Source organism: Periophthalmus magnuspinnatus, chromosome 2 (assembly GCF_009829125.3).
Source record: "Periophthalmus magnuspinnatus isolate fPerMag1 chromosome 2, fPerMag1.2.pri, whole genome shotgun sequence".
Taxonomy (NCBI): Eukaryota; Metazoa; Chordata; class Actinopteri; order Gobiiformes; family Gobiidae; genus Periophthalmus; species Periophthalmus magnuspinnatus.
Window position 1 is genome coordinate 12,905,444 of NC_047127.1, and position 12,194 is coordinate 12,917,637.

The following is a 12,194-nucleotide window of genomic DNA, read 5'->3' on the forward strand; positions in this document are numbered from 1 at the left end:
ATAGAACATTTTGTAATTAATCGCCATGGCAACGCTCCCAATTTTCCATCACTCTCTCTCTGAAACCTCATGGATAGGAATAGATTCATTATGCAAAGAAGCCAAATGACGCCATCTTCTCATCTCAATCTCCAATTAGAAAGTCAGACGAAAAATATTCCCTATTGTTACCCACATCCTCTATTCTAACCATCGAATCAAAGTAATATCAAACAGCGTGCTCCCATTCCCTCTCCGACAGATGTGGTTTTGGGAATTTCTTTACAGAGGATAATGGCTTCGCTCTCCATATAATGACAGAGTATCCGGGCTCAGCTGACCTCTCTGTCTCTGAAGCGGAGGAGGAAGAGGAGGAGGAGGAGCAGGTTAGGTCTAATTAAATTCCGCTCTGGATTTTTACAAAAGGTATCATATTGAGATGTCTTATTTCAGGGTTTATGCAGCTACAAGCCATGAGAAAACTATACTTAAAAGCTTTTTGGTGACATTTTTATATCAGACAAAAAATAAATTCAAAAACATATATTCATCATGTCCAAACTTTTGATTTAGACAGCAGTTGATGAGAATATTTACAAAACAGGCAACTTGATTATTGATAATAGTTGTGAAGATCATGTGCAAAATATATATATTTCATGTTTTTAGGTGAATTTATAAGGATTTTTTTTCAAAGTTCCAGTTCTGCATTGGAAGCACCATTGCCCTATACAAAGTTAAATTAAAAAATGGAAGTAATATACAGTTGTCCCTCACTATATCGCGGATCACCATTCACGGTCTCGCTGTTTCGTGAATGTTTTTAGTGCAATTTTTCTATTTTAGTTTTATACTGTATGAATGTGCATTGTGTTCTGCGTCCTGATTGGCTGTTGGACTATAGACCGCTGTCCATCAGTCTCCTCCGTGCTGTGTCTCCTGTACAGTACAGAATGTGTTCAGACAAATTTACATACATGTTGGATCACAGTGTGACTCTGAAGTGCTGTGTGTTTGCAAGTTTTCTCCCCGACAAAACCCACAATGTCGATGAAACGTTCTGCACCGACAAAGATGCCTACGAAGGTTTGAACTTGACAGTGTTTAAAGAGAGAAATGTGAAGAAAATGTTAATGCCTGTGTTAGAAAAGTGTATAAAGTGTGTGGTGAGGGGTTTTACAGCTGCAAAACATATAGAATAATTATTTTTAAAAAGCTGACTGCTTTGCGGATTTTGCCTATTACGGGTTATTTTTAGAATGTAACCCCTGCGATAAACGAGGGACCACTGTATTATAACAAAAAAATAAATAAAAAATTAAAAGACCTTCATTTAAAGTCCTTATTTGTAATTATATTAGTTGAGCTGCTCATGTTGTATTCTCACATATCACCACTAGAGGCTGTCTACATCGCTGCAGTCTGATAGTGTGCCAGCTTTGGCCAGGCAGAAAAAAACCAAAGAGCACAAGTGAACCTGAACAAAGGCCATGTGAGGGGAAAAGGGAGGAGCCAGGTGACGGGAAGGGGGGACAGGTTTCACATCTGCCATCTACTGGAGGAAAAAAAAACTAAAACAAAACTTACAAACGGTAGCTTTAATACCTTAGTAACCCAGTATTTGCTGAGGTGAAGAGTGAGGAGCTGGAAAAGAGACCGGTTCACTGTGAGATTCTTAGTGGCCTCTCAGACAGCGTCCCGGCCCCGTGTCCCGAACCTCCACGTCCAAAGTACACTCCTGTCCCTAACAACCTACAAGTAAGAATTAAAGGCGCCATCTGTGATTTTTTCAGCCTTAAAAAAAAACCAAAAAAACAAAACTAGTTCACTTTAAATGGTTTGCAGTGGTCCAAAGTCATTCCTCACTTACCTTACGCATTCCGAGCATCCTAATTAATTTTGCCATCCATTACGTTAAAGCTGACAACAACTAGAACCTCAAAAGATTAAACGCTCTGTAATTAGATGTAGACGGACTCAAGACTTCTGACCTCAAGAGCTGCTATGGTCAAGTTTGCTGTTTAATAATATACTTGTGTTAGTTAAGAGCTCTAACTATGAAACTTATAAAACATTAAACAAAACTGACACACCAAACACCGAAATGGAAGCTGAAGCTCTTGAATTTGCAGTGACACAGGGAGAGAAGCCTGATAGGAGAGAATTAATTTTCACCTGAATTGTCTTTCGAAAAAAAAAAACCAAAAAACTGTTGGATTATAAAAGCCAGCTGCTGTGTGACATCTGTGATCTGTCACGTCTTTGGGATTTGATAATAAATTTGATTAGACCTACTGTACAAATCCTCATGTTATAGCTGATGTTTTAGTCCAATTATTTGTCTGTTTAGTCCATTTTTATAATTGTCCTGGTTCCTATGCATTTTAGTTTTAGTTTAGACCTGGTTTAGTCCACGTTTAGGCCTTTTTTGGAACATAAAATAGCCAATTTTTAAAAAAGCTTCAATGCTCCTCATACTCTGATGTCATACAGCTCACCATCTAATGGTAGGAGAGGGAATAACCATTTGGAAAACAATTAAACTAGGTAATAAGGAACATGTTTAGACACATTAATGTTAGCATGCAGCAGTAATGAACATGTTTTGATGGCAAAGATGCTTAAAACAAGTCTGGTGATGATTTCTGGACTTAAAAACTGCAGGGTATCTGTGAGATCACAAAATAATCATTTTGTGTTTGTTTGGCTCAGTTATACATTGTTATATACTGAAGCTAAAGGTCCTTCAGCCACAAACTGTATACTCAACCATGCTGATATGTATGTATATGTATTTGATCAGAAGGGAATTCTTCTGATAAGCTCTTTACAAGCCCAACCTTTCACTCAAACTTGGGACACTGGCTTTCAAACTTTTTGGCCAAACTTTGAAAATCTAAGATACAAACAATAAAACTATACTCATTATGCAAGAAAACCAAATTACCACCTTCACCTTTATACGTACGCTTTAAATTAATTCAGGAGTAGAAAGGGGAATAGAGGTAGCGTAGCCATTTTTTCACTTTTTCCGTAGAAATAATTGCTGTCCTTTGCCTTTGTAGGGCGGCTTCATTTGTCCGCTGTCTCAGTCCCCAGCAGGGAACGTAACATTTGGAGACTACACTAGACAAAATGGTACTTCAAAAATGTGTGTGTGCGTGTATGATTCTCAATGGGGCAGGCTGATGAGTGGAGCGTGTGCGTGTGTAGAACGTGAGCTAAAAGAACTCCTGCGGTGAAGGGGAAAAACAAAACTGGAATAATCAAGTCCATGGTTTCCGTGGAGATGTATGGAAAGTCGTAAACAAACAAAAAGAAAGGGAGAAAAGACGGGATGGAGGGATGCGGCTATGATACCACTGCGCTGTTTGGATATGTTACGTTTGTTTGCATAACTCTATATGTTAAGCTAAATTGTCTTGTGTTTTGTTTCATTCACACATGTTTGAGTAATTGTTCAGCCGGCTCCTTGGAGATACAAAGTTAAAACCAAACTTTGGAACATTCTCCATTAAAACCTGGTGTACCTTGCAAGACAGATGGATGTCACAGTCGAAATTTAAAAATCACACATGCTGCGGCCTAAGTTTGTCTAAGCGAATATCAAGATCTTGGCTACATGTGGTAAAGTCAGGTTAACTAATTCTAGCGCTACATGCTTGTGATGTTTTTGTGTTTGTAAAAATTCAAAAATGAAAGGGAATTGGGGAGAGATGGTCCCGTTCATGGCAGAGCTCTTCTGAGGACGATTGTGTTTACTGTTGGCCACAAGGATTGATCACAGGCTCAGTGAGAGGTGGGCTCACTCTGAGTTCAAGCCTGTGTGATATTTTGCAGTCTTGGTGCAGCCACAGTTTGTCTTTGATCATACGACGGTTCTAAGTTTGATCTTGTCCCGGTCTCACTGAAATGTTAAAAGTCAGGACTGTGGAAAGACAAGCTCCTTCACAGAAAGAATGAAGAAGAAATTTCTCAGTTTATTATTGTCTGAGATGGTAATTATAAAAAATGACAATAACCTATTGTATTTATTGTGTTCACAATAGCTACAAACACTAATCATATTGTCTGTTGTCCTCAAAGCTGTATTCACTTTAGACTTGTGGCTTTCCTTGTGAAGAAGAAGCAACGCACCAAACAAAACCATCTGAGCTCAGAAAAACAAAATGTGGCGTTCACGGCCCGTTCAGAACGACTGATGTTACAAGAACAAGGACGAGCTGAAAATCCCATCTGATCTTTCAAAACTGCTTCACTTAAAAGACTCTGGACCTTGTTTGTCAAAATGTGCTTTCGATACAGAGACAGAGACACAGACAGAAGGATAGTATGTTTTTGCTGCCATGTGCAATGATGTTATTTAGGTCTACTTTTTACAGATCATACCTGCAGTGAAGTAGCATGTGTATTTCTAACCTGTTGTTCCTTTGTTACCAGCCAAGGAAAAACTGATTGAAGCTAGCACTCGAGCTAGGGTTGTGCAATCAATTACGCAATTACAATTCCATAATTAATTGAGATTCAGTCATTATTAAATCGTCAATAATAGGCTTGGGTCTTTTTAATTAAGAGGTCTAGAGCCAATCCTCTTTCAGTAAAAGCATGTGGTCTCGAGTTCGGACTTTCAGAAAAAAAATAAAAATAAAAAGTTCTTGTGTTAAATGGCAATGCTTACAGGTCTATATTGTCCAGAAATTCATATCGTAATAAAATAAAAATAAACTGTATTGAACATTGTGATTTTTTTGTTTTGTTTTCTTGTCATATTGTCCAGCCCTGACTTCAACTCTATTTGTTGCAAATGTTCATTAATATGCACTGCAACATACTTTTACCTAATAACAAAATAAAAACCCACACAATTAAAATAAATGTATTTTTAGTTGCATTTATTTATTTACAATATTATTTTAAGAATGATATCAAACTTGGGGGATAATTAGTCATCATGAGCCTACAAACTTCTATCAATCCATTTTATTGTTTTTGTATAGATTTTTAAGTCGATTTTTTTCAAAGAAATTCTTAAAAATAAGTTGAAAATGGGAACTATTTGAAAATTGGTCAGAATCCAGCATTTGGGCAACATAAAATGTGTTAATAACTTAATATACCAGTATTGTTTAATTAAAAATAATTGAATGTTTTCTGAAATATTCATATTAATTTCTGCATACTGTCACAAATATGTCAACCTTTTGCTAAATTTGGCCAAATGAATGAAAACGTAACATAACCCTTTTAGAACTACTATTTTGTTTACTTTTTAAAATTTTATGCAAATATCGAACTAAATATTTGGCTTGCTCCCAACTAGTCAGTCAACAGCATTAATTATTAAAACCTTATACATAATTTAACAGTGAATTACATAAGTGTGTAGTGTGAGTGAAGTACCTTGTTGAGGGGGCAGATTCTGGGTCTGAGGGCAGTTGTACGGGTTCACAGCAGGGGGGCGGTAGTGAGGCTGCTGCTGAGGGTGCGCTTGTTGTTGTTGCTGGGTCGCACAGTGTGGGTGGTGCACCGAAGAGCAGTAACACGCCGAGACCTGCGAAATGAAAATAAAATACATACTTAAGGGCTGTGAATGAATTAACACAATTTCAATGGTGCTTGCAAGTATTGCTAATTTTTTTGATAGTGCATAAAAAGGGGGACTGTGCAACTTTTCTGGTGGATGCCATTGCTGTTAATATATTTTACATACATTTGTTGATCATACCTTGACCCCCTTTGGCCCCCTGTCAACAACTACTACCAATCACTACTATGTCATTTTGATTTATAATTGACAAATACTGATGAGTATACCTGCTGCATTGGTTGTTGAATATACGTGTGTTGTTGGAGCAGCGGTTGGTTGAGCATCGCCCCCGAGAAGGCCCCTGGTGCTGGGGTGGGGTTGTTGGAATAGCCCTGGTTATGCCCGGAGGTATGAAGGGACACAGGCTGCGCTCCCATCATGCCCCCATGTCCCGCGGAGGGCCCGGTCACCACATAACTCGTCATCTGCTGTGGAGGCGCCCCTTGCAGGAGCATGTGGGGCGGTGCGTGGTGGTGGTGGTACACAGTGGGATAGTAGCGGGGGTCTGGGGCGGGGGGATTGGGGTCACTCTGCCCGGGCTGAGAGAGGCTCATCTGATTGAACTGGGCGTTGAGGGCTTCAGGCTAAAGGCAAGAAAGACAAGAATATAGCGTTAAGTAAAGAGCGTTTTTGTATTTGCCAAAAAATAGACAATAGGACAAGTAAAAATACTAACTGAATTTAATTGTAATACAATAGAGATAGTAATAGTATTGTTATAAGTTTAAAATAGCATAATGACTGAGATAACAAGGGATAAATACATTTCCCAGCCTTGTTCCAACCAAGTCATTTACAGTCTTCATACTGGCTTTCAGAATTATGACAAATTAGGACTGTTGCCATAGCGATGAACAATTTACAACACAACATTATACCTTTTGAATGGAAAAAAGGCCTCAAAATGTTGCTGAAACCCATGAATACTAGTATAAGACCACATATTATTAGTGAAACAACTACTTTTTAAAAATGAGTACCGACTATCGTTTTTATTATCATTGTGGTAGCAAAATGTATAAAGTCTTTTCCTTATTGTAGAAATAGAGTTCGAAATGTAGTAGTGGTAGTAGTAGTAGTAAGTAAGAAAGAGTGTACTCTACATGGTAACTACTCACTATTTACTATTAGACTATTAGTTGTTTTCCATGCTCATACTGTTCTGTTTTGTAAAGAGCTACATCACTGTTAGATATAAGATGTATTTCGAGCTAAAACTCCGTAATGTAACATAAGCAGATGGAATATAGTACAAATGCTTGAAGGCCAGCTTAAACTGCCTAGCATAATGACTTTTAATTAACCTCTTCCATCGTTTGTGAAAATGCAGTATGTAAAGATCAGGGTTTAACAGGGATTACGTAGATAAATTAAATATATCAGCTCGTGTCATTACGAACAAGGACGGGTACAAGGCCAATGATCAGCAGCTGTAGGTCACAATGTATTTTCATTTATCAGTGCGCTCACAAAAGCCAAAATCAATATTGCCAAACCACTAGGGGGCGTCGCGATGGTCCCTCTCAAGCTAAGTGCTAAATGAAAGGTTGCATTGACTTTTACTTGAAGGAGTAAACAACAAACAGTTCTAAACCAGGGCTAACCCAGGAGACGATGTAACAGCAGTGGAGGAAAGAGTATTGAAAATTAGCCATGTGACAGTACTTTTACTTGAGTACTAACAATATACTCAATTACAAGTACAAGCACTGCTGCTAAAACTGTATTATAGTTCTACTGGGGTACTGCACATTGCTTTAAGTTTGTGAATTTGCAGTGTATTGTTTTAGTTTGTGAATATTGTACAGACTCATACAGCTAGCCATTAGTGAAAGTAAAAAGTATGCATGAAAAATACTAAAATACTACTTAGGGTACTAGTTACTATTTAACAAAATTCTGAAGTATTATCAATCACGCTTCTACATAAAACTTGAACAGTCGTTTTAAATTGCAATCTGCACATTCTCTTAAAAATCTACTAAAAAAAATTACAATTGACCCAAAAGTCTACTCAGCTGCAGTAACTTGAGTATTCGTAGTCAGATCCTTTGCAGTCCTGAATAACTCTATAAGGCGACTTTGAAAGCAATGGGTTTAGTCCCATTTTGGGGTCACTTCCAACATGATTCGTGGATTAAAATAGCAGTTTTTGAACATGGATTATTCAAACACTAACATCTGGTGCTAGCATGAAATATTAATGAAAGTTCCGCAGGCATAATTAGCCATGGCGGAGAGTATGCTAGCAAAACCAGGTCAGAAATGAGGTCAATGCGATGCATGATCTATATATGAAGGGAAAATTCAAACACACCTTTACAGCGATTATTGAATAGTTAATATGGAGTAATGGGGTTAGTTTAGCTTCACCCCAGACACTGCCCAAAGCACTGAATTTAAGATAAGGAAATGGGGAAAAGACTGAAGCAAATGTGAAATGCGCAGTACTACTAAGTAATATTTAATGCCATACGATGGAACATTACAGGCAAAGGAATGACGTTTCCAACCCTATCCTTCATATGTTTTTATCTTTTGTTTTTTTTGCTGTTATGAGGTTCACAAGTACCACGCCAGTTTAGTCCTCATGTAGACTTGGCTAAGTCCTGGTCTAGTCCAAGTTTAGTCCCAGTTTAGTCCTTATGTAGACTTGGCTAAGTCCTGGTCTAGTCCAAGTTTAGTCCCAGTTTAGTCCTTATGTAGACTTGGTCTCGTCTCGGTCTCGCCCTCGGTCTCGCCCTCATCTCAAGACCAGGTTTGGCTCCAAGTTTGGTCCCAATTTGGTCCCACTTTTGATTTGGTCTATGTGTGTATGCAGCCTTGGATTCCATTTTGAGAACTTAAGACCATTCATAAGTTTTGAATAAATGTTAACTGCCATGACAACAGTCCTACCTTTTATCACTCTGAAACCAAAGGATTAGTTGTCACACTTGACTAGACACTGCTAGCATGCGACTTTAAAGCTACTAATTCCACTATCGGCTCAAGAACACTGGGTCAAGGTGGAGCTGAGTCATCGGTTTAGACGTTAACAAGACTAAACAGTTAAACCAGATAGAGACAGGACTGACACAAAGGGTAAAAATAGGTTTGTACCACAGTGTATTGTTGGTTAGGACACACAGGCAGGTACTGAGAAGGAGCAAGAGGGTACGACATCGCTGAGCTTTGGACGGGATCAGACTGGAGAGGACAGAAAGGCTAAGGATGGACAGAGGAGACAGGAGATGACAAGGAAAGGAAGTTAGGAAGGAAGGAAAGACATGGATAGTTAACATACAGAGAGCGGTGTTAAGTTTTAAAAGTTGAAAGTCCAAGATAAAGCAAGAATTGTATCTATGGGGTTTTAGAAGGAAACCCACACATATTCAAAATGGCACCAAATAACAGGAAGCTGAAACCCATGGATAAGGTCTAAACAAGGTCTAAACTTGATTGAAACCGGGTCTGAACCAGGTCTGAACCAGGTCTAAACCAGGTCTAAACCAGGTCTAAACCAGGTCTAAACCAGGTCTGAACCAGGTCTGAACCAAGTTAAAATGCGGCGCTAAACTGCTCTGTAGTGTTAAATTGATCCCAAAATAAGCAAGTAAGTATTTGTAGATTTTCCTTTGGTATAATTAATTTAAAAAAAGGTATAAATCCCCGCCCCCTCACCTGAGAGTGCAGATGATTGGCTGCCTGCAGTTGGCCCTGGGTTTGGATTGGTTGTTGAGGATTCTTTTGCTGAACGCTCCTTCCGATGTTCGAAGTGATTGTAGCCGGGTTGTACACTACAGCACTGCCGTCAGGGTGAATGAACGGCTTGCCTGTTTAAACAACGGAAATAAATACATTATAATAGTATATAAAAGGTAGCCTGGGCTTGAAATTTCTGAACAATTGTCAAGAAGAACAAAAACGATTCAGTGATTTTGCAACAGTCTGGCCATATTTGAAGTTAATAGCTCGTACTGAATATTTACAAGTTTACCCATCTGCTGGATCTGTTTTTTAATTAGCAAGATTTGGGATGAATACTTAACAGATAAACTCAATACTGGTAATTTCAGATGAGATTATTTTAGATGTAAGATTATGATTTTTCCCAGGAGATGTGGATTTTTATAACTAACTCGATATAAACTATAAAACAAAACTATACTATACAAAAATATATAAAACAAAACATGGTAACAATTTTTTAAATGCAATTATAATGTTTCTTTAATGTTTGTAAGATTTGGGATTGACTGACCAATTCAGAAATGAACTCACCAAAACTAAACCAGGAAATAAAAAGTAAGACTAAAACAGGCCCAGGCTAATCCCAAACATTATTTCTTATAGAATTTAAATTAAAGCTATTCATAATTTAACTGTAAGATAAAGGTAAAATACAACCAAGGCCAGTACAAGGCTAAAACAGGACTTTATAAAGAAAACCAGAACTCAAATTGAACTAAAGCTTCAACATTTTAATATGTTCTCGTATCTCCACAAGAACTCATGTTTTTCAAAGCATTTTCTTAAAATAAAAACAGATATAATTGAGTTAATGCAGGATAGATAAGTGGCAGATAATGGAATGCTGTAGAATATTCCTGGCAATGCTATAACATCTCCCTGAAGTCAAGCAGTTGGTGAGCCCTTGTGTAAAAAAATGATTCGCAATGCACCTTTAAATTAGGAAAATCATGACTACAATCGTCACATTCAGTCAGATTCCCGTTACTAAAAAGCATTCTGTTTGTTGCAAGTTTACCCTTTTTAAAAATACAAGTTGTAGCATTTTATAAATCCCAAGTCTGAAGTATTGGATATAATGTGTTCACCTGTGTGTGGGTTGACCAGGACACTGCCAGGAGGAATCCCAGAGGCTTCCAGTGGCAGGATATAGTAGTTTGGAGCATCGTTGATGGATGGTGGCTGAGAAGGAACATTTTTGATCATTTCGTGGTGTCCCGCTCCCCTGGTGTCGTTGTTAGGGTGGGCTGTTGGTGTAGTGGGGATAACAGGGCGAGAGGAGGGAGCAGGGGGCAGCTGCGGGCGGGACAGAGAGCTCGAAGAGGAACCAACGCTACTGCAAGACTCAGAACCTGAAAGAGACAACATGGAAAAATACAGCGTTAGGTCTGGGCGATACGGGAAATAGACTATTGATTTGTTCTTTTCCTTTCAACCTTACATATTGATTTAATGAACATCTCTTTATTCTTCTGGTCTAAACCAGGACTAAACCAGGACAAATCCCAGACTAAACCCAGATCTAAACTAGGACTAAAACAGGTCCAATCTCGGATTTAACCCAGGTCTAGGTGTTAGGGTCAGAGAGTGTTGGGCCAGTGTGAGTGTAAATGTATTTTTTTTATCTGTCTCTCAAGTATAAGATCTAAACTACGACTAAACCAGGTCTGAATCTGGATTTAACACAGGCCTAAACCAGATTCTAAACCCCCGGTGAGAACACAGATTTAAACCAGATCTAAATCGGGACAAAACCAGGACTAACCCAAGACTAAACCAGGACTAAACCAGATCTAAACTAGGGCTAAACCAGGTGAGAACACAAATTTAACCCAGGTCTAAATCGGGACAAAACCAGGACTAAAACAGGACTGAACTAACCAGGACTAAACCAGAATTTAACCAGAACTAAAGTAGTACTAAGCTCAGAATACATCCCAGACTAACCTAGATCTAAACAAGGACTATATAGGTCTAAACCGAGATTCAGCCTAGGTCTACGCCAGATACTAAACTCAGGTCTAACCCGGGCTTAAAGCAGCACTAAAGCAGGATTACCAGTCCAGCCTTATCCCCAAACCTACTGTATGCACAATGTGAAGTTATTAAAATATTTTGCTTGAATCAGCAGCTCTGGCTTCCTCCATTTCCCAGAATGCCTCCCGGGCTCAGCGCATTAAGTTGTCAATTATAACGTGTGGGTGGAAGGAGTTGATGGTCGTAATTAGAAGTGTTTTTCAAAAGCAGGCAATCTCACTGTTGTGCTCTCGCTAATATTATATCATCTCAAGTGGCAGAGCTAAACATGTCTCCTGGTCCTCCATGTTGTGTTTTTATTTTTAAATAATCACCAAATATAATTTAAAAAGAACATTATTTTCTTTGGGATTAGATGAAACATTTGCGAGGTTCTAAACGTAAAATACAAGCTACAAGTCAGATCTGTGGAGGAGAGAACCGGCTAACACTAAGAGTGCTTGTATTTGAATGAATTTTTAGCTATGTCAAAATGTATGTTAGCTAAATTAGAATGCCTTACTGTAAAACATTCCAGGCTAAGCCATACCATCTCAATGAGGACAAGCAGGTGAAGGTCAGTCCCCCAGAAATGTTGCATAGTGCATCTTTAAGAGTTTTTTTTCCTTTTTATCTAAAAATGTGTATACATTTAAATAAAAATTGACTTTGGTGCTGGTCTTAAAGTCCTATAATTCACAAAATTGACTGCCTAAATGTGCAGAGTTAAACATGTGTGAATGTAGCAAAAAGCAACTCCAGGTATGTTTTTGAGGAAACAACATTATAACATAGATCAGAAAATAGTGCAATATGGGCCCTTTAAGTTTAAATTACAACTAAACCAGAAATAAGGTCTAAACCAGGAAGCTAGTGTACC

The 12,194-nt window shown here is 38.3% G+C and overlaps 1 protein-coding gene across 8 annotated transcripts in view; it reads right to left on the minus strand.

Moving 5' to 3' along the window:
* LOC117382509 (R3H domain-containing protein 1-like) overlaps positions 1 to 12,194 on the minus strand; it is an 85,841-nt gene that overhangs the window by 24,639 nt on the left and 49,008 nt on the right. For 5 of the 8 annotated variants that reach the window (XM_055226974.1, XM_033979717.2, XM_033979709.2 and 2 more), the window contains 5 exons: positions 10,387 to 10,650; positions 9,230 to 9,381; positions 8,669 to 8,773; positions 5,794 to 6,150; positions 5,380 to 5,530 (listed from right to left, as the gene is read on the minus strand). In XM_055226974.1, the coding sequence (XP_055082949.1) occupies positions 5,380 to 5,530; positions 5,794 to 6,150; positions 8,669 to 8,773; positions 9,230 to 9,381; positions 10,387 to 10,650 (1,029 nt within the window). The remainder of the gene's footprint in view (positions 1 to 5,379; positions 5,531 to 5,793; positions 6,151 to 8,668; positions 8,774 to 9,229; positions 9,382 to 10,386; positions 10,651 to 12,194) is intronic. The other 3 variants (XM_055226996.1, XM_055226997.1, XM_033979733.2) reach the window with 1 other exon arrangement.